Raw genomic sequence first — 23,272 nt, forward strand, 5'->3', positions numbered from 1 at the left:
AAGCAGCAGCTCTGACACCCTGGAATAAAGTTACCCGCTCCAAATCGCCAAAAAACAGAAGATCTCGCACGAGATTGGATTTCCCGCAGAATACACCTGAGATGCCATCGATTCCACATGATGCCAGATGAACTTTTATGTTACTACCCCAACAAGAAGCTGACCCCTGCCCATGACTTGATGGGCCGGATCTTTATTGGGGTTGAGCTATCTACACCAGGACAGAAAAGAGACTAACACCATACTCTTCCTAGGTGCTCTTGTAATTGTTCCCCTTTTTCACGTTCCTTTTTACAGCACCAAGTTCCTATACGGAGCTACCCCAGAAGAGTTGAACTTCGGGTCGGATGCCGTCCATCACCATCGAGAAGTGGAGGGGACTAGAGTGATCAACGACAAACATCTATCACTGTGACGGCTCTCAACTTTACTATAAGTACCCTTTCACATGTAAATGAGATCTGTTTTACTTACTGATTGCACCTTGATTCCATCTGTACCCCCTCCTGCTGGTCCGGCCTCGGAGTCCGCACTCTTCCCGCCCCTCCCGTCCCCCCCAGGTTAATGGAGTTGTCCCGGGGACCCTTAGAGGCCCCTTGGGGTGGTCTGGCCGGTCCGTCGGGGAGGGAGGAAGAGCAGTTTTGTCGCAGGGCCCCCCCCCCCCCACTGGAGTCTGTGGTGTTTCGGCTGAGGTCCTTGGGCTTGTTCACTAATTGAGCCCCGGTCCAACGCGGAACTGCCCGCTTGGGAGACTTCCTTGTGGACAGTCCCCAAATCACCTGAAGCTAGAAGCACTTAGTTCGCAGCACTCGCTCCTTTTCTCAGGGGCGACGACCTGCGAATCAGTAACCGCACAGACCCTCCACTAAGGGCCTTCCCCCTCACAGTTAAAATTGTCTTGACTCATTTAAATTTTATTCCAGTCTTATAGGCTCGTTGTATACCTGCAGTATGTAGGGCACACAAAGTTGGACTAAACCTAGTACCGGCTATCAGTTAAATTATTTGTTGAAGTATTTCATTTGGACTGCTACTTTCGCAGACCTAACCTTATTGTATTACCTTACCTAAACTCTAATCCTAGACTGTACCCCAGCCCCCCACCCCCACCCCCCCTCAACCCTATCAAGGAGAAGCGACACCAATAGGCTCCCCTGTTCTAGCCCACACAAAAGTATAAAACAAAAGTAGATTCATACGAAACTAACCATTAAATTAAAAATGTCCAACGAGCTCATTTTCACTTCTTTAAACGCTAAAGGCCTAAACACACCACAAAAGAGAAATAGGGTGATGTGGCTCTTGAAGAGATTAAAAACTTCTATTGTTTTCCTCCAGGAGATTCATTTAAAAGAATCAGCGCCTCAGAGGTTTCCCAAAAAAATGTTCGATAGATGGTTCTACAGCAACCATCCAAATACCGCAACTAAGGGAGTAGCCATTGCTCTCCATCCTTCAATACCATTCATTATGATGAGCAGCATGTCAACATCGGAAGGTCGTCTGTTGTTCCTGAAGGGTAGAATATTTGCGGAGACTTATACCCTTGTCACCCGAGAACAGTTCCTGGGAGTCTGCCTGCTCCTCAGAATGTGTCATTTTCATGGAGTGAGGAGGCTGGGAGGAAGGAGGAGCAGCAGCCAGAGGATTCAGAGTTGCAGCAGTGGACTGCATAGAAGACTGGGTGATCGATACATTGCTGGATGCATTTTCTGCCATCCACGACAGGACCTGCTCACTCTGCTCGGTTTGTAATAAAGGTCTACCACGTGGATCCATAAATTGTGATATGAAGCTGGGGACCCCAGAAACTGTCCTCTCTCCTAATCCCGCAGCAGCCGTCTGTGATTCACCTGGACCAGGAACTCGGCCTGTGCCCACACCCTCAATTGGACCTCCGCGTCCACGTCCTCGACCCCTACCCCTACTCCTCAGCATGGTGGATTGTGAATAGAGCAGACACAGAGCGGTGTAAATAATTATGGAATTATTTGCGTACACTTTCACGCTGAGAGCTGTATTGTAACGCTAACTCCAGGCAGAAACAAAGAATACGGAAGGCTGCAAACAGGCCTAGATGTGCAATAGTGATGCACTAAAACTCCCACGAGACACCCAATAAAATGCAGACGGTCAGAAGTAGCCCAACGATTTTTTTTTTTTTTAAAGGAATGCAGGCTATATAGTGTGTATATGACTTTCCCTCTATCAGTGACTGTGGCCGTACGCTGTCCGTTAAGTTCACTGCAGACACAGACTGGTGTAAAAAATTATGGAATTATTGGCGTACACTTGGGGTTCTTGAGGACAGGATCCTACACTAACACTATCCCCGAATAAGCAGCAGCACTTTCCCTAACCTCTCCCAGTGTGTGTCTGAGGCGAGCAGTGCGCAGAACCGCTTTAAGTACTCCGCGGTCACTTGATCTCACCAGCCACTCACTGCAGGGGGGTGGGATAGGGCTGGCACGTCACAGGAGGAAGTGGTAATGCCTTCACTGCATGTCTATTGGCTAAAAAATGGCGCTAAACATGCAGGGAAGGAAATGGAATTGTCTCGAGTACCGCGTGGTCCTCGTCTCGAGTAACGAGCATCTTGAACATCCAAATGCTCGAACGAGCATCAAGCTCGGACGAGTGTGCTCGCTCATCTCTAACTATGACATTACAAGATATAGACACTAAATAACCAGAGGGATTGCCTTAGAGTCAGGTAAGAACTTTCAAATGTAGATCCAGGGATTATTTGTTTTATATATGTTTAAATTGAAATCTCCCAAGAACCTCAGTTTTCGGTATTGTCAAACAGTGCGTCTGCTGGGTGCGCAGGTGTAGAATGTTGTGGATTGGATAGATGGATTGCTATGTGCAGTTGCAGAGGACCTGGTGCTCATGGTACACATCAGTGCTAATGACAAAGTAACGGGGAGTTGTTACATCCTTAAAAAAACAATTTGGGGAAACTAGAAAAGAGGCTCAAGTTCAGAACTTCCAAGGCAGAGTTTTTAGGAATAATTCCAGCAATGATACCACATTGCTTGATCAATTCTGATCTCCGTGTCTAAATGTATGACCATATGTTTAGTATTTTTGTTTGTTTGCCTCATGATCCCCTTATCTCGTCTCTTCATGATATTATCACTGATTGTGAATCTACATATTGCAAATATTTGAATGCATTTGAAGTTTTCTTAAATATATCATTTTGTATCCTTTTAACCCTTTTAATATATGCCTCTAATCATATAGTATTTAGCATATTCCCCACTCATGATTTACCCTCCTTATGACTATTTTTTTTATGCTATTATGTTTATTACTTTATACATTCTTATTTTTGCCCCTTTTGAAAAGAACCTTTAACCATTTATTCACTGTGAATATGTTATTCTAATCTGATTTTCTTGATATCTTACATACCTTCTCCATAACACTGCAACCAGTTTATTATATTTTTTAACTCCTTTTTTAAACTTTATTGACAAATTTCTCCCAATAAACTTTACTGATGAATTATGGTCTTCCGGTCTTGTGGCTAATTACCAATCACATAACCGTGACCTCAGCAGTGTCAGCAATGACATGTGCATCATGTGACTATTGTTTCACTTCCGGTTCATGAGCGCCATCTTTAAACTATTATATATAAAAGTATGCCAAAAAGGAACCCCACCTGTTTGATAAAGAAGGTGGTTACACCTCTAAAATGTGATGCATAGGTATTTTGATGGATTTTCCCCTGATTTACTATCTTTTGGAATTAGGAGTCTTTAAGGCTGGGTTCCCACAGGGGCGGAATCTCACCAGAAATCTCGCTGTTTGGCCGCAGCGAAAAAATGCGAGACTTCCACCGGGAAAGCGCTGCTTTAAAACTCGCGGCACTTTTTGGAGCAGCTTGGCCATATGCTTTACCATTGTGGCCGGTGCTCTCATAGAGGAGAGTGCGGCCACAATGGAAAAAGAAATTGACATGCTGCTGCGGCCGGGAAATCCGAGCCACAGCGCTGGCTTCTGCCAGCTTTGACGTGATGGAGTGGACATCCTGTGTGGAAGAGAATTTTGACAAATCTTGTCCACATGGCTGGCTAACCCTGGGATTAGCGGCCATAGGTGGATTTGCCACAGTGAAATTCCGGACGGAATTTCCGCGGCAAATCCGCCCTGTGTGATCCCAGCCTAAACCAACTAAGTCATGTGCACTTAATTAAGGTTTATCACGAGGAAACTTAGACATAGAGGAGTTCTGCCTTATACAAGTTGTCTCCTCACAGAAGTATTCCAGTTTTCTTCCTGTACTAGTACATTAATATCTTCACATGTACTTAGAAGCACAGCTTTTATTTACACCTTGTTATATTTAAGACTTTATATACAACATGACAGATTCCCTTCCATGTTATCAGATAAATATAGAGTCTTCATCTGTTTTTTTATTTTTAATATTACATAATTATACAAGGTTCTACTGATTGTACAATTTACTGCAGATAATGGAATGATAATCCTACATTTAGATCCCCCTCATTCATGCACAATCTGATAGAGAAGCTTTGAGTAAAAACTGGTTTATAAACGTCTAATGTTCAGAGTTAACCCCTTAACGACTGCCCCATCGGGAAACTACGTCCTCAGAAAGTGGGCCTTAATCCTAGAGGACGTAGTTTTATGCATCCTCTTTGGATTGATGCCCACTGGCCTGAGGACGTGACAGCTCCATGCTGTCGGTGCCCGCAGGTAGCCGACAGCATGGAGCTGTCATCCCAGGATGCGGGCAGTCCCCCCCGGAATTGCGATCGGCGCTATAAAATGAATAGCGCCGATCGCAAAAAAGTAAACAAAACAGTGTAAAAAAGTAGTAATTCAGCTGCTATGATGGATCGGATCCATCACGGCAGCTGAAAATACTCACACGGCTTGTCGGCGGTGTCCCCCGGAGATCTGGTCCTCCTGGACCCGCCGGCGGCCTTCTGCGCATGCGCGCCTGGCGATGACGTCACGCGCACGCGCAGAAGCCCGGGTGTCCCCGGCAAATTTAAAATCTCCTGGCTCCCGGCTCCTGAAGGTAGCCGGGAACCAGGAGGTGTTACCGAGGACCACTGTGAGCGGTCCCCGGGCCCGCGATCACCGCTATCCATTGCGATAGCGGTGATCGCGAAAAAGTTTAAAAAGTAAAACAAAAGTAAAGTTTCACCTCCCCTCATGGATCGGATCCATGAGGGGAGGTGAAGATACTCACCCCCGGTCCTCTGCGATGTCCCGATGTCCCGGGACCCGAAATCCCCGTCTGCGCATGCGCGCCCGATGATTGACATCGGGCGCGTGCACAGAGGGGCTCGAGCCCCGGGAAATTCAAAATTGCTCTGCTCCTGGCTGCCATGTGTAGCCAAGAGCAGAGGGATGTCACCAGGGACATGATCACTGTCATCCAATGGATGACAGTGATCATGTAAAGTAAAAAAAAAAGTGCAAAAAGTAAAAAAAATAAATAAAAAAAGGGGTAAAAGGTAAAAAAAAAAGTGTAAAAAGTAAAAAAAAAGTTTTAAAAAAGTTAAAAAAAGCTTGCGTTTCATCTTCCCCCACGGATCATATCCGTGAGGGAGGATGAAATGACGTACCTAAGGCCTGCGGATTTATCCGCGGACCTCAACCCAGCTTCTGCGCACGCGCCCGTCACCAATGTGGCAGGCGCATGCGCAAAAGCCGTGGTTTTTAAAATCTCCCTGCTCCTGGCTACAAAACTTAGCCGAGAGCCTGGAGGGCCGCGGTGATCGGTTCCTGATCACGTGTCCGCCGTTATCCAAAGAATAATGGCGATCACGTAAAAGTTAAAAAAAGGGGAAGGTTCATCTCCCCTCACCGATGCGATCGGTGAGAGGAGATAAAAATTTTTACCGGAGGCCTCCATATTTGCACCCCGACGCAATCTTCTTCCGTGAACTTTCCCGTATTCTGCGCATGCGACCGCCGGCAAAACACCGGACACATGCGCAGGAGTCGGGAAGCCCAGGAAACTTAATATCTCCTTGCTCTCGGCGACCAACGGTCACAGAGAGCCTGGAGCAGTGACGGGTGGCCTCGTTGAGCGGTCCCCGGTCACGTGAAAAAATGGTAGCGATCTACCTTTGGCCGGTCTCACATGACCGGATAAGAATTACGGATTCCGCATGCGTTTGATTAGCGGTAATACGCAGATTAATCGCATTGGATTACACAGTTCCGCTCACATTAGCGGGTTGGAATTGCGTAATCCACTCGCAGAAAAGAGAACGCAGCAGGTTCTATTTTACCACGGATATCGGCAACATAGAGCCCATTGTGCTCCATGGTCGCGGATATACCCGCAGCCCATACGCAACTACATTGTGTACGGGCTGCAGGTACCCGCGTCATCGCTAAGCGACGGTGCGGGAAATACAAACAACAACAAAAAAAGTGTACTGCGCATGACCGCCCGTGTAAGTACGCAGTTATGCGCAGTACATTACGCGGCCGTACGCAGGGTCACAGCCGGGCTCACAGCCAGGATCCACCTACAGCTGTGTGAGCCCGGCGTTATTCAGACCGCTACCTGTAATACGCAATTTACAAGAAGCCCCGGGAACGCTCGCCTTCCTGCAGTTCCAGGAGCAGCTTGTTGAGCGCCTTCTGTGTGACACCGCTGCACCTCATCAAGCTTACGGAGACTCACAGAGCGCCACTTTTTACACCCCATCCCCGCCACTGAGGTCAAAAAATGACTCCCAAAAAGCATGAGAGGAGGGGGGATACCCGGTTTTATTGCCCCATGTGCCCATCCCAACCAGCCTCCATAATTACCCGTCTTTGGAAATACTACACAGTTCACATTATTACTTTTATCTAAGATTTGGGGAACGCCGAAAAGGGCGCGGAGTGTGTGGGGGAGGGGCGGGGGATTTTAGGGAGTCAATTTTTATTCCGTACAAATGAGCAATGGGGCCTGGAATTTATTCAGTTATGCCCTGCAATCCAACTGGTGTTCCCTCCATTACAGGCCTTGCCATGTTTCCTGTAAGTAGATTAGGGCCACAATGGGTATGTTTTTGAACACGGGACAAACGAGGGGATCCATTTGGGGGTGAACGTCTTCATTCCTATGTAAACTGTACAAAAAAAACAGTTTTTAAATTGACAAAATTGCCAAAAAAATGAAAATTTTAATTTTTTTCTTCTGCTTTGCTGAAATTTATTCAAATACTGTGTGGTCAAAATACGCAGTACACCCCTAGATGAATTCGTTAAGGGGTCTAGTTTTTAAAATGGGGTCATTTGAGGGGGTTCTTTATCGTTTTGGACGCTCAATGGCTCTATAAGTGGGCAATGGGGCCTGGAATTTATTCTGTTGTACCCTAAAATCCAACGGGTGCTCCTTCCATTATAGGCCTAGCCATGCGTCCTTTAAGTAGATTAGGGCCACAAGGGGTATGGTTCTGAACACGGGACAAACAGGGGTATCCATTTTGGGGTGAAAGTCTTCATCCCTATGTGTGCTGTACAAAAAAACCAGTTTTTAAATTGATACAACTGCCAAAAAAATGAAAATTGTAATTTTTTTCCTACTGCTTTGCTTAGATTTATTCAAAAATTGTAGGGTAAAAATACACAGTACACCCCTAGATAAATTCGTTAGGGGGTCTAGTTTTCAAAATGGGATCATTTGTGGGGGTTCTCTGTCGTTTTGGCCGCTCAAGGGCTCTACAAGTGTGCAATGGGGTCTAAATCACCTTCATGCTAAATTTCTGTTCTGAAAGCCACCGACTACTCCTTTCATTTTGCGCCCCGTTGTGCATCCAGACAAAAGATTAGGGCCACAATGGGTATGTCTCTGAACACGGGACAAACAGGGGTATCCACTTTGTGGTGCAAGTCTTCATTCATGTGTGTGCTGTACCAAAAAAGCAGTTTTTAAAACGACAGAATTGCCAAAAAAACGAAAATCACAATTTTTTCCTTTTGCTTTGCTTCAATTCATTCAAAAACTGTGGGCTCAAAATGGGCAGTACACCCCTAGATAAATTCATTAAGGGGTCTAGTTTTCAAAATGGGATCACTTGTGGGGGTTCTCTTTGATTTTGGCCGGTCAAGAGCTCTACAAAAGTGCTATGGGCCTAAAACTCCTTCAAGGAAAATCTATGTTCTTAAAGCCACCGACTACTCCTTTCGTTTTGGGCCCCATTGTGCATCCAGACATAAGATTAGGGCCACAATGGGTATGTCTCTGAACACGGGAGAAACAGGGGTATCCATTTTGGGATGAAAGGCTTCATTCATGCGTGTGCTGTACAAAAAAAGCTGTTTTTAAAATGACAGAATTGACAAAAAAATGAAAATCAAAATTTTTTCCTTTTGCTTGGCTTGAATTCATTCAAAAACTGTGGGGTCAAAATGGTGAGTACACCCCTAGATAAATTCGTTAAGGGGTCTAGTTTTCAAAATGGGGTCATTTGTGGGGGTTCTCTTTGGTTTTGGCCACTCAAGAGCTCTACAAAAGTGCTATGGGGCCTAAAACGCCTTCAAGCAAAATTTATGTTCTGAAAGACACCGACTACTCCTTTCGTTTTGGCTCCCGTTATGCATCCAGACATAAGATTAGGGCCACAATGGGTATGTTTCTGAACACGGGAGAAATGGGGGTATCCATTTTGGTGTGTAAATCCTCATTTTCATGGGCTCTATAGGAAAAAAATATGTCTTTAAAATGACATATTTGCAAAAATATGAAATTTTATTTTTTGTCCCCTAAATTGAACTAATTCCTGAAAAGAACTGGTGGGGTCAAAATACTCATGACACCCCTCAGTGAATACACTAAGGGGTGTAGTTTTTAAAATGGGGTCATTTGGGGGGTATCTATTATTCTGACACTTATGAGCCTCTGCAAACTTGGCTTGGTGCAGGAAAACAAAGTGCTCCTCAAAATGCTGAAAAGTAATGTTAAATTTGTACGTCCTCTAAATGGTTAAAAAAAACACAAAAGTTTTTCAAGTGTGCATTCAGAATAAAGCAAACAGATGGAAATATATATGTTATCAAAAATTTGTACAGTATGTTTGGACATATTTGAGATATTACGGTTGAAAATGTGAAAAAATGACAATTTTTTCAAAATGTTTCCAATATTGGTACTTTTAATAAATATACACAAATTATATCGGTCTCTTTTTACAATCTAAATGAAGTACAACATGTGGCGAAAAAACAATGTCAGAATCAGTGGGATATGTAAAGCCTTTACGGAGTTATGCCACGTTGAACGACGCATGTCAGATTTCCAAAATTTGGCTCCGTCACTAAGGCGCAAACAGGCTTCGTCACTAAGGGGTTAATCACTATAATCAGGGGGTAATATTTTGCCCTCATGCCTTCCTTTTCCCTAAGAGATCATTTTTTTCTATTCATTTCAGATTTAAATAAAATAATAAAGCATTTTGGGAAAAACACACAGCCTAAAAGTCCAGCACTGGACGCCATTACTGCAAATATCTCCACCGCCACCATGTTTTTCCCTTTGGTACTCAGATAAGCCGGGATCATGGAGATCCAGACACTGCAGAACAGCAGCATGCTGAAGGTGATGTACTTGGCTTCATTAAAACTGTCCGGTAAAGTCCTCACCATAAAAGCCAGAACAAAGCTCACCGCTGCCAGGAACCCCATATAACCCAACATGGAGTAGAAGCAGATATCTGAGCCTACATTGCACTGAATGATGATCTTCTCAGGATAAGACTGTTTATCCAGGTCCTGGAATGGGGGAGAAAAAGACAACCACATAACACAGATGACAACTTGTATAGATGAACACAACAGCACTATGGTATAGGGTAGCTTCACGCTCAGCCATTTTCTCCAGGGGCTCCCAGGCTTGGTGGAATTAAAAGCAACACAAACCATAACAGTCTTGGCGATAAGTGAGGAGATGGCTACTGAGAAGAAAACTCCGAAACTGGTTTCACGAAAACTACAAGTTACATCACTGGGTTGACCAAGAAACAAGAAGATGGAGAGGAAGCTGAGGATGATGGAGACCAGGAGGAGATAACTCATGTTCCGATTATTAGCTTTAACAATAGGAGTGTCTTGGTAAGAAATAAATATTCCAAATATGAAGATGGTCACAAGACATCCAAAGACCGAGACACCGGAAAATATAGAAGCCATGGTGTCATTCTGGTGAGAAATGAATTCTATAACTTTGGGCAAGCATTGGTCTCTCTTCTCATTTGGCCATTCATCACTTTGGCATTTAATACAGTTAGCAGCATCTGTAGGGATAGTTTATAAATTAATACACGTTGAAAACATATATCTACATATTGCATATTTACTAGAGATGAGCGAACACCAAAATGCTCGGGTGTTCGTTATTCGAAACGAACTTCCCGCGATGTTCGAGGGTTCGTTTCGAATAACGAACCCCATTGAAGTCAATGGGCGACCAGAGCATTTTTGTATTTCGCCGATGCTCGCTAAGGTTTTCATGTGTGAAAATCTGGGCAATTCAACAAAGTGATGGGAACGACACAGCAACGGATAGGGCAGGCGAGGGGCTACATGTTGGGCTGCATCTCAAGTTCACAGGTCCCACTATTAAGCCACAATAGCGGCAAGAGTGGGCCCCTCCCCCTCCCAAAACCTTTAACTTCTGAAAAGCCCTCATTAGCATGGCATACTTTTGCTAAGCACCACACTAGCTACAACAAAGCACAATCACTGCCTGGATGACACTCCGCTGCCACTTCTCCTGGCTTACATGCTGACCAACCGCCCCCCCTCCCCCCCACAGCGCACACCAAAGTGTCCCTGCGCAGCCTTCAGCTGCCCTAATGCCACACCACCCTCATGTCTATTTAGAAGTGCGTCTGCCATGAGGAGGAACCGCAGGCACACACTGCAGAGGGTTGGCACGGCTAGGCAGCGACCCTCTTTAAAAGGGGCGGGGCGATAGCCCACAATGCTGTACAGAAGCAATGAGAAATAGAATCCTGTGCCACCGCCATCAGGAGCTGCACACGTGGGCATAGCAATGGGGAACCTATGTGCCACACACTATTCATTCTGTCAAGGTGTCTGCATGCCCCAGTCAGACTGGTAATATGTACCTTAACAGTAACCGCGTTGGTGGTAATGTGGTGGTGACTGCGGACCTAGTAGCGCGGTTTTATTTTGTTGGTTTTCGGAATGTGGCCAGGATTAAGTGGGCCGTGGCGGGGGGATGGTGGGGGGGCTCTCTTGTAGTGTCGGCAACGGTGAAATTCTTGGACTGCCACCAGACGAACCAATGCAAAGGCATTTGCCAAGAATGTTTTCCCTGTTGGAGGAGGAGGGGGATGTTTTTGAGGCACTACGTGTCCTCTCCACGTGTCCGTGGTTATATGCACCTTAACAGTAACCGCGTTGGTGGGAAATGGCCTCGCCGCCATCATGTCTTTGGGCAGCCTCTGTTTCCACACCCCAGAGACATACCATTAGCAGCGGTATAGGCAGAGCCCATAATTCGTAACATTTCAGCCGTAGCATTAGGACAGGCCCCACTAACATATCACTAGCAGCATTATAGGAGGAGCGCAGTCTTCGTTCCATGTCAGCAATAGTAGCACTCAAGACAGGCCCCAGTAACAATTCCGAAGCAGCAGTATAGCGGGAGCGCAGTCTTCGTTCCATGTCAGCAATAGTAGCACTCAAGACAGGCCCCAGTAACAATTCCGAAGCAGCAGTATAGCGGGAGCGCAGTCTTCGTTCCATGTCAGCAATAGTAGCACTCAAGACAGGCCCCAGTAACAATTCTGAAGCAGCAGTATAGTGGGAGTGCAGTCTTAGTTCCATTTCAGTAGCCTTAGTATAGCCAAGGCCCAAGTTACATTTATGTAGCTAAAGTATAGGCCAACCCCACACACACTTCTGTACCATGAGTGCAGGCGAAGAACATACAAATTGCTATGATTACACTGTAGGTGAGGGCCCCAAAAAATTGGTGTACCAACAATACTAATGTACCTCAGTAAACATTGGCCATGCCCAACCAAGATGGCAGGTGAAACCCATTAATCGCTTTGGTTAATGTGGCTTAAGTGGTAACTAGGCCTGGAGGCAGCCCAGTTTAACGAAAAATTGGTTCAAGTTAAAGTTTCAACGCTTTTAAGAGCATTGAAACATATAAAAATTGTTTCGAAAAATTAGATGAGTGAGCCTTGTGGCCCTAAGAAAAATTGCCCGTTCAGCGTGATTACGTGAGGTTTCAGGAGGAGGAGCAGGAGGAGGAGGAGGAATATTAGACACAGATTGATGAAGCAGAAATGTCCCCGTTTTGGATGGTGAGAGAGAACGTAGCTTCCATCCGCGGGTGCAGCCTACGTATTGCTTACGTATTGCTGCTGTCCGCTGGTGGAGAACAGAAGTCTGGGGAAATCCAGGCTTTGTTCATCTTGATGAGTGTTAGCCTGTCGGCACTGTCGGTTGACAGGCGGGTACGCTTATCTGTGATGATTCCCCCAGCCGCACTAAACACCCTCTCCGACAAGACGCTAGCCGCAGGACAAGCAAGCACCTCCAGGGCATACAGCGCTAGTTCAGGCCACGTGTCCAGCTTCGACACCCAGTAGTTGTAGGTGGCAGAGGCGTCACGGAGGACGGTCGTGCGATTGGCTACGTACTCCCTCACCATCCTTTTACAGTGCTCCCGCAGACTCAGCCTTGACTGGGGAGCGGTGACACAGTCTTGGTGGGGAGCCATAAAGCTGTCCAGGCCCTTAAAGACTGTTGCACTGCCTGGGATGTACATGCTGCTCGATCTCCGCACCTCCCCTGCTACCTTGCCCTCGGTACTGCGCCTTCGGCCACTAGCGCTGTCGGCTGGGAATTTTACCATCAGCTTGTCCGCAAGGGTCCTGTGGTATAGCAACACTCTCGAACCCCTTTCCTCTTCGGGAATGAGAGTGGGCAGGTTCTCCTTATAGCGTGGGTCGAGCAGTGTGTACACCCAGTAATCCGTTGTGGCCAGAATGCGTGCAACGCGAGGGTCACGAGAAAGGCATCCTAACATGAAGTCAGCCATGTGTGCCAGGGTACCTGTACGCAACACATGGCTGTCTTCACTAGGAAGATCACTTTCAGGATCCTCCTCCTCCTCCTCCTCCTCCTCAGGCCATACACGCTGAAAGGATGACAGGCAATCAGCCGGTGTACCGTCAGCAGCGGGCCAAGCTGTCTCTTCCCCCTCCTCCTCATCCTCCTCATGCTCCTCCTCCTCCTCCTCTACGCGCTGAGAAATAGACAGGAGGGTGCTCTGACTATCCAGCGACATACTGTCTTCCACCGCCCCCGTTTCCGAGCGCAAAGCAGCTGCCTTTATGCTTTGCAGGGAATTTCTCAAGATGCATAGCAGAGGAATGGTGACGCTAATGATTGCAGCATCGCCGCTCACCACCTGGGTAGACTCCTCAAAATTACCAAGGACATGGCAGATGTCTGCCAACTAGGCCCACTCTTCTGAAAAGAATTGAGGAGGCTGACTCCCACTGCGCCGCCCATGTTGGAGTTGGAATTCGACTATAGCTCTACGCTGTTCATAGAGCCTGGCCAACATGTGGAGCGTAGAGTTCCACCGTGTGGGCACGTCGCACAGCAGTCGGTGCACTGGCAGCTTAAAGCGATGTTGCAGGGTGCGCAGGGTGGCAGCGTCCGTGTGGGACTTGCGGAAATGTGCGCAGAGCCGGCGCGCCTTTACGAGCAGGTCTGACAAGCGTGGGTAGCTTTTCAGAAAGCGCTGAACCAACAAATTAAAGACGTGGGCCAGGCATGGCACGTGCGTGAGGCTGCCGAGCTGCAGAGCCGCCACCAGGTTATAGCCGTTGTCACACACGACCATGCCCAGTTGGAGGCTCAGCGGCGCAAGCCAGCGGTCGGTCTGCTGTGTCAGACCCTGCAGCAGTTCGTGGGCCGTGTGCCTCTTATCTCCTAAGCTGAGTAGTTTCAGCACGGCCTGCTGACGCTTGCCCACCGCTGTGCTGCCACACCGCGCGACACCGACTGCTGGCGACATGCTGCTGCTAACACATCTTGATTGCGAGACAGAGGTTGCGGAGGAGGAGGAGGAGGGTGCTTTAGTGGAGGAAGCATACACCTCCGCAGATACCACCACCGAGCTGGGGCCCGCAATTCTGGGGGTGGGTAGGACGTGAGCGGTCCCAGGCTCTGACTCGGTCCCAGCCTCCACTAAATTCACCCAATGTGCCATCAGGGAGATGTAGTGGCCCTGCCCGCCTGTGCTTGTCCACGTGTCCGTTGTTAAGTGGACCGTGGCAGTAACCGCGTTGGTGAGGGCGCGTACAATGTTGCAGGAGACGTGGTCGTGCAGGGCTGGGACGGCACATCGGGAAAAGTAGTGGCGACTGGGAACTGAGTAGCGCGGGGCCGCCGCCTCCATGATGCTTTTGAAGGACTCCGTTTCCACAACCCTATACGGCAGCATCTCAAGGCTGATGAATTTTGCTATGCGGACGGTTAACGTTTGAGCGTGCGAGTGCGTGGCGGCGTACTTGCGCTTGCGCTCCAACAGTTGCGCAAGCGACGGCTGGACGGTGCGCTGAACTACACTGGTGGATGGGGCCGAGGACAGCGGAGGTGAGGGTGTGGGTGCAGGCCAGGAGACGGTAGTGCCTGTGTCCTGAGAGGGGGGTTGCATCTCAGTGGCAGGTTGGGGCACAGGGGGAGAGGCAGGGGTGCAAACCGGAGGCGGTGAACGGCCTTCGTCCCACCTTGTGGGGTGCTTGGCCATCATATGTCTGCGCATGGTGGTGGTGGTGAGGCTGTTGGTGTTGGCTCCCCGGCTGAGCTTTGCGCGACAAAGGTTGCACACCACTGTTCGTCGGTCGTCAGGCGTCTCTGTGAAAAACTGCCAGACCTTAGAGCACCTCGGCCTCTGCAGGGTGGCATGGCGCGAGGGTGCGCTTTGGGAAACAGTTGGTTGATTATTCGGTCTGGCCCTGCCTCTACCCCTGGCCACCGCACTGCCTCTTGCAACCTGCCCTGCTGCTGCCCGTGCCTCCCCCTCTGAAGACCTGTCCTGTGTAGGCGTTGCACACCAGGTGGGGTCAGTCACCTCATCGTCCTGCTGCTCTTCCTCCGAATCCTCTGTGCGCTGCTCCCTCGGACTTACTGCCCTTACTACTACCTCACTGCAAGACAACTGTGTCTCATCGTCATCGTCCTCCTCACACACAGAAAGTTCTTGAGACAGTTGGCGGAAGTCCCCAGCCTCTTCCCCCGGACCCCGGGAACTTTCGAATGGTTGGACATCAGTGACGATAAACTCCTCTGGTGGGAGAGGAACCACTCCTGCCCAATCTAAGCAGGGGCCCGAGAACAGTTCCTGGGAGTGTTCCCGCTCCTGAGCAGGTGTCATTGTAGTGGAGTGAGGAGGCTGGGAGGAAGGAGGAGCAGCAGACAGAGGATTCGGATTTGCAGCAGTGAACGGCGCAGAACTGCGGGTGGACGATAGGTTGCTCGAAGCACTTTCTGCCATCCAGGACAGGACCTGCTCACACTGCTCATTTTCTAATAACCGTCTCCCGCGTGGACCCATTAATTGGGCGATGAATGTGGGGACGCCAGAAACGTGCCTCTCTCCTAATCGCGCAGCAGTCGGCTGCGACACACCTGGATCAGGAGCTCGGCCTGTGCCCACAACCTGACTTGGCCCTCCGCGTCCTCGGCCGCGTCCACGTCCTCTAGGCCTACCCCTACCCCTCAGCATGCTGTATTACCAGTGATTTGATTTCACAGGCAGGAAATAAATTGGCGCAAGACTGCAGGCCAAATATAATTTTTTCCCTTTTTTGAAAACGAAAGGCCCCACTGCCTCTATTGAATGAATAATCAAAGTTTAATAACTGTGCTGTGTCCCTGCTAATGTGTCACAGAACTTGAGGGTAGCAGAGTTATTAACTCTGGCAGAGCAGGTATTTTTTTCCCAATTAAGGAAAGCAAATGGCGAAGCCAGCAGTTAACCGTAGCTGGGTGCGTCTGATTTTTTAACGTTGTACACGCAGCTCACACGTGTCCACAGCCCTTAGGACGGACAGAGGCAGGACAAATAGATTTTGTTTCCCTTTTTTTACACCAAAAGGACCCACTGCGTATATTCAATGAATAATCTAAGTTTAATAACTGTGCTGTGTCCCTGCTAATGTGTCACAGAACTTGAGGGTAGCAGAGTTATTAACTCTGGCATAGCAGGTATTTTTTTCCCAATTAAGGAAAGCAAATGGCGAAGCCAGCAGTAAACCGTAGCTGGGTGCGTCTGATTTTTTAACGTTGTACACGCAGCTCACACGTGTCCACAGCCCTTAGGACGGACAGAGGCAGGTCAAATAGATTTCGGTTCCCTTTTTTTACACCAAAAGGACCCACTGCGTATATTCAATGAATAATAACTGTGTTGTGGCCCTGCCTACACAATTCTTTCCCTGTAGTATCAATGGAGGGTGCAATGCTCTGCAGAGGCGATTTTGAGAAGAAAAAAATATGCAGCACTGCTAACAGCAGCCAGCACAGTACTGCACACGGTTAAATATGGCCCTAGAAAGGACCGTTGAGGTTCTTGAAGGCTACACTCACTCCTAACACTCTCCCTGCCTATCCAACACTTCTGTCCCTAATGCCGGGTGCAACGCTCTGCAGAGGCGATTTTGAGAAAAAAAAAAAAAGGCACTGCTAACAGCAGCCAACACACAGGTATTACTGGCCCTAATAAGGACCTTTGGGGTTCTTGAAGCCTACACTAACTGCTATTTCTCTCCCTACAGCAGCTCCGGTACCAGCAGCACTGTCCCTCATCTAACTCACAAGGCATCTGAGGCGAGCCGCGGGAGGGGCCGACTTTTATGTTCGGGTGACATCTGATCTTCCCAGCCACTCACAGCAGGGGGGTGGTATAGGGCTTGAACGTCACAGGGGGAAGTTGTAATGCCTTCCCTGTCTTTCAATTGGCCAGAAAAGCGCGCTAACGTCTCAGGGAAGGAAGTGAAAGTAACCCGATAACCGCATGGTGTTCGTTACGAATAACGAACATCCCGAACACCCTAATATTCGCACGAATATCAAGCTCGGACGAACACGTTCGCTCATCTCTACTCATCTCTATTTCAGAGTGTTCCCTCCCCATCTCTCTGTTTATAGTGTTAGGGATATTCTAGGGGAACCCTATAATATGTTGCTAGGGCTCCGAATTAGTAGTGAAGTGTAGCAGGCCTGCAGAATCAGTGACACACAGACAGCTTGCTGTATTCCAAAGAATTCTAAAATTTATTCTTCAAACATAGACATTTATGGAGAAACTTTCTACTCCTTCCATCTTGTCCTGTACTATATTAGACAAGGACAGAGATGATTCTTGCAGTTTCTTCTTTGCCCGACATAACAGTCCAATAGTATAATATGGTCGGGATGCAGCCTGTTTTCTATCTACATGGTCATTTCCACAATTGTCCTCTACATGCTGATTTATAAGTCCACCCAATGCTTCCCCAGGGACTAATGAGTGACTAACGGGGCCAGATCTGCCCAGGTGGCATTATATGTACTTTGTATCTGAACCATCTGCCTATAGAAAGGCATAAATCTAGATATTGGATCCGGAAGTTGTTATAGTAGGGACATATGTTCTTGCAGGGTCCAAGGTTTATACTCAGGCAGCATCAAAGTCTGTGGTATCTGTTTGGTAACCTTGGAGGAACTTGCCCCTGTGGTGGTTTCCTTAGTGTCGTCGTTACTGCTTCCTGCACCCCCTTCCACCTCCACCTGCACTGTGCCTACCACTGCCTGACTTCTGGTCACCATGGAGAGACTTCCTACTGTCCTGTTCGGGCATGCAGCCCCGCAGGCAAAGCAGGAATTTTTGTGATCACAATTTTGTTGTCCACACACCGTACAGGTCCAACCAGTTGGACCTTTTGGAGCTGTGGGTTGTGCATATGGTGGCAGGTAGCACATTGGAGTATCAGGGGGTGCATAATACATATGTTCTTTATATTCCTTTTTCTGATAACCCATCCCATCTATTGCTTAACCCGCCTTGATCCAACTTCCCAACATTCCTTCTAATCCATTTTCTTTTACCCAGCCCCTATGGCTGTCCCTGAATCTCTCCCAGACGTGCTGATCTAAGATTCCATTCTACTAGCATCCCACCTGTCGTAATAACTTACTGCATCCCTTCCCCACAACTTGTTTACTTTCTCTTTCCTCAACTATTTCCCTAGCTGTCTTCCATCGATGTGCATTTTTCCCATTTGAATTTCCCATTTTCTTACTTGGTGTACTGTCCCTCCCTCTCTTCCCTTCTGTCTCTACTTCTGCCCTCTGCCTAAGAGGGGCTCCCAATCATGCTGTCCATAAGAAAGAGCTTGATATATATATATATATATATATATATATATATATACATACATACATATCTTTGTGTTGTGGGTACTGTATAAGATTATGCAGAAAGCGTGGAAGGGCAGTCATGAGCCCTGGAGCCCTCTTAGTACATATATATTGTAAGGTACGGTATTTGGAACTGCGAGAAGCCTGCTTGATATATAGCTTGATTATATATATATATATATATATATATATATATATATATATATATATATATATATATATATAATACATTATATATGTACTAAGAGGGCTCCAGGGCTCACTACTGCCCTTCCACACTTTCTGCATAATCTTTTATAGTGCCCACAACACAAAGAGAAAATATACACAGATTCCAGCAATCATGCAAATGTCCACCTTAGCAACAGAGTTTTGTCAAGTTATTAAAGACTCAAGGATTTATAAAGATACATGCACACCTACCCTCAGATGAGAGAAAGATCAGCCAAGAAGCACAGATCAAAGTAGCAAGATAATATCTTACCTTAGAGTGCTGTTTTTCAGTCTGTGCTTCTGGGCTGCTCCTTCCCACTCAGAGACCGAGAATCGGCGTACGATGGTCTTCTTTTGCCTGCCTTGAGCCCCAGTTGGGTGTCAGTTTGTTAGGGATGTTCCAGGGACTACTATAATATACTGCTAGAGCTCCAAATTAGTAGTGAAGTGTAGCAGGCCTGCAGAATCATTGACACACAGACAGCTTACTGTATTCCAAAGAATTCTAACATTTATTCTACAAACATAGACCGTTATGGAGAGAAAAAAGGAATGGCTTTATGCCAAAGCTTAGAGAAGGTTATTTCTCACAGATAGCAAGTATAGTTATGAGAAACAGACATTTGATTGAAAAACAGACAAAAAATACATTTTCTCATTAAACTTAAGACATAACAATTAGATATGTTTCATGAGAATCGCTGCACTATGCTGGATGACAGGAAACAATTTTTCAGTTTGCAAAGAGAATTAAGCTGAAGTTTATAAGATGGCTGACTGGAGACAAAATGGACAGATTAAACCGGGATCTTAACAATAGATAGTCTGCATTCTTTTATTTCCCCAATAGCTCAGTGAAGACTAGCTGATGTTACATTTACTTTCTGAAAAAAACATACCAAATAGGAATTTAAAAGTTTGGCCGTCTCAACATTATTTTTAAGCTATTCCTCATTTTCATTATGTAAACATCCTATAGCATCTTTGACTTTTCCTTTGCTTTTAATATATCCCCAAAATCTTTTTTTTATTGCTTTTGGCCTCTTTTGCAAGTCTCAATTCATTATTAGCTTTAGCCCAGATCCCCTTGTTTTATCTTTTATCTTTTGGAAGATAAAGTTGTCATCAAGAGCGGAAAGGAATTTGTTGGATCTATTATTTTTGTCTGATTCCCAACAAATGTCTGGTCAAACAGTTAGCAAGAATAACAGCAAATGACCTTCAACAGACTCTACAAACTGTAAAAACTACTGTTCATTTGTGGACTAATAGAAACACTCTGAAAAAGAACGGTGTTTTTGGAAGAACAACAAGAAGGAATCCACTGCTATTTAAAAGAATATTGCTGCATGTCTAAAACTTGCCCCAAACCACTTGCTTTGGGAAAAATGTCTTGGCACAGTTGATATAAAAATGGGACTTTTTAGCACAAATAATAATGCTAATAAATTGTACCAGATGAACAGAACAGCCAAGTACAGGCCTTATGCTGAGTGACAGCTGTTTCTTGTGCTTTAGAAAATTTTCATTTCGGGATAAGGAGGAAGAGGCACAATTGTGGTGTAAGCAGGAGAAGGAGAGCAGCAGTTTCATCACCACCAGCAGCAACACTGCCTTGAGGGCAGAGTGTGATCCTTGTGGAAACATGAAAGCTGTAGCTCCATATTTATATTTTTGTATTGATATATCTTTTATTTGGAGGAGAGAAGGAGGAAGAAACATGGTAGAAGCAGGAGAAGGAGACCAGCAGCATCACAACCATCACCAGTAACAGCACCTTGAGGGCAGTGTGATCTATGATATAAATCTATGCTCAGTCATATATGACTAATAATTGGCAGCATGCTAGCTAATCATTGGAATCTGCCTTGGAGATGCAGAAGTCCAGTGAAATAAATGCCTTGTTCATTTTTATAACCGCCAGGCGATAAACATAGACTATGGACAAGCAGATGCATCTGTCAGTTATCACACCCCTAACTGTGTTGAACACCCTTCTAATAGCACACTGGCAGTGGGGCAGGAGAGCACCTGTAAATCATGTTGTGAAAGCTCTGGCATTGCGTCCAGCTTAAACACCCAGAAATCAGTGGAGCCAACTCTATGTCTGAGTACATCCATATGGAAGCTGACATACTCCTGGTCCATCATGGATAAGTGCAGCCTGTGACTCTAAGTCCTACTCCTTCTTCTAGACAGAGGATGCTGTCTTGTTACCGTTGCAGTCCTGGGTATAAACAGATCATGGGAGAGATTGTATTGCCCCCTAGTGTATTTATACATAGTTATTAGAGATGAGCGAGCACCAAAATGCTTGGGTGCTCGTTACTCGGGACGAAAATTTCGCGATGCTCGAAGGTTCGTTTCGAATAACGAACCCCATTGAAGTCAATGGGCGACCCGAGCATATTTGTATATCGCCGATGCTCGCTAAGGTTTTCATGTGTGAAAATCTGGGCAATTCAAGAAAGTGATGGGAACGACACAGCACCGGATAGGGCAGGCGAGGGGCTACATGTTGGGCTGCATCTTAAGTTCCCAGGTCCCACTATTAAGCCACAATACCGGCAAGAGTGGGCCCCCCCCCCCCCCAACAACTTTTACTTCTGAAAAGCCCTCATTAGCATGGCATACCTTAGCTAAGCACTACACTACCTCCAACAAAGCACAATCACTGCCTGCATGACACTCCGCTGCCACTTCTCCTGGGTTACATGCTGCCCAACCCCCCCCCCCCCCGCACGACGCAGTGTCCACAGCGCACACCAAACTGTCCCTGCGCAGCCTTCAGCTACACTCATGCTACACCACCCTCATGTCTATTTATAAGTGTGTCTGCCAGAGGAAAAGCAGGCACACACTGCAGAGGGTTGGCATGGCTAGGCAGCGACCCCCCCATAAAAGGGGCGGGGCGATAGTCCACAATGCTGTACAGAAGCAATGAGAAATCCAATACTGTGCCACCTCCATCTGGAGCTGCACACGTGGGCATAGCAATGGGGAACCTATGTGCCACACACTATTCATTCTGTCAAGGTGTCTGCATGCCCCAGTCAGACGCGTTTTTTTATAAATAGTCACAACCAGGTACAACTCCGCAATGGGAATTCCGTGTGCACCTACAGCATGGGTGGCTTCCTGGAACCCACCGGCGGTACATAAATGTATCCCATTGCATTGCCCATCACAGCTGAGGTAATGTCGTGCTTAATGCAGGTGGGCTTCGGCCCACACTGCATGCCCCAGTCAGACTGGGGTTCTTTAGAAGTGGACAGATGTAGGTTCAACTCCGTGTGGACCCACAGCATGGGTGGGTGCCAGGAAGCCACCGGTGGTACATAAATATATCCCATTGCATTGCCCATCACAGCTGAGGTAATGTCGTGCTTAATGCAGGTTGGCTTCGGCCCACACTGCATGCCCCAGTCTGACTGGGATTCTTTAGAAGTGGACAGATGTAGGTTCAACTCCGTGTGGACCCACAGCATGGGTGGGTGCCAGGAAGCCACCGGCGGTACATAAATATATCCCATTGCAGTGCCCAACACAGCTGATGTAACGTCAGCTGTAATGCAGGTGGGCTAAAAATTCATTTGATTACACTGTAGTCGAGGGCCCCCAAAAATTGGTGTACCAACAGTACTAATGTACCTCATAAAAATTGCCCATGCCCAACCAAGAGGGCAGGTGAAACCCATTAATCGCTTTGGTTAATGTGGCTTAATTGGTAACTAGGCCTGGAGGCAGCCCAGTTTAAATAAAAATTGGTTCACGTGGAAGTTTCAACGCTTTAATGAGCATTGAAACGTCTAAAAATTGTTTCGAAAAATTATATGACTGAGCCTTGTGGGCCTAAGAAAAATTGCCCGTTCGGTGTGATTACGTGAGGTTTCAGGAGGAGGAGCAGGAGGAGGAGGAGGGATATTATACACAGATAGATGAAGCAAAAATGTCCCCGTTTTTGATGGTGATAGAGAACGATGCTTCCATCCGCGGGTGCAGCCTACGTATTGTTTAGGTACCGCTGCTGTCCGCTGGTGGAGAAGAGAAGTCTGGAGAAATCCAGGCTTTGTTTATCTTGATGAGTGTAAGCCTGTCGGCACTGTCGGTTGACAGGTGGGTACGCTTATCCGTGATGATTCCCCCAGCCACACTAAACACCCTCTCTGACAAGACGCTAGCCGCAGGACAAGCAAGCACCTCCAGGGCATACAGCGCGAGTTCAGGCCACGTGTCCAGCTTCCACACCCAGTAGTTGTAGGGGGCAGAGGCGTCACAGAGGACGGTCGTGAGATCGGCTACGTACTCCCTCACCATCCTTTTACAGTGCTCCCGCCAACTCAGCCTTGACTGGGGAGCGGTGACACAGTCTTGCTGGGAAGCCAAAAAGCTGTCAAAGGCCTTGGATAATGTTCCCCTGCCTGCGCTGTACATGCTGCCTGATCTCTGCGCCTCCCCTGCTACCTGGGCTGCGGAAATGCGCCTTCGGCCACTAGCGCTGTCGGATGGGAAGTTTACCATCAGTTTGTCCACCAGCGCCCTGTGGTATAGCATCATTCTCGAACCCCTTTCCTCTTCGGGAATGAGAGTGGAAAGGCTCTCCTTGTACCGT

General features: G+C 47.2%; 1 protein-coding gene across 1 annotated transcript in view; it reads right to left on the bottom strand.

Annotated features, from left to right (window-relative positions):
- The window catches only part of LOC136571853 (vomeronasal type-2 receptor 26-like), a 73,045-nt gene that overhangs the window by 17,892 nt on the left and 31,881 nt on the right, over positions 1-23,272 (bottom strand). Inside the window, exons 5-6 of the mRNA XM_066572474.1 lie at positions 9,910-10,283; positions 9,493-9,762 (exon numbers count right to left, since the gene is read on the bottom strand). Coding sequence (XP_066428571.1) covers positions 9,493-9,762; positions 9,910-10,283 — 644 coding nt within the window. The remainder of the gene's footprint in view (positions 1-9,492; positions 9,763-9,909; positions 10,284-23,272) is intronic.

The sequence above is a fragment of the Eleutherodactylus coqui genome, chromosome 6 (genome assembly GCF_035609145.1).
Source record: "Eleutherodactylus coqui strain aEleCoq1 chromosome 6, aEleCoq1.hap1, whole genome shotgun sequence".
Lineage (NCBI taxonomy): Eukaryota > Metazoa > Chordata > Amphibia > Anura > Eleutherodactylidae > Eleutherodactylus > Eleutherodactylus coqui.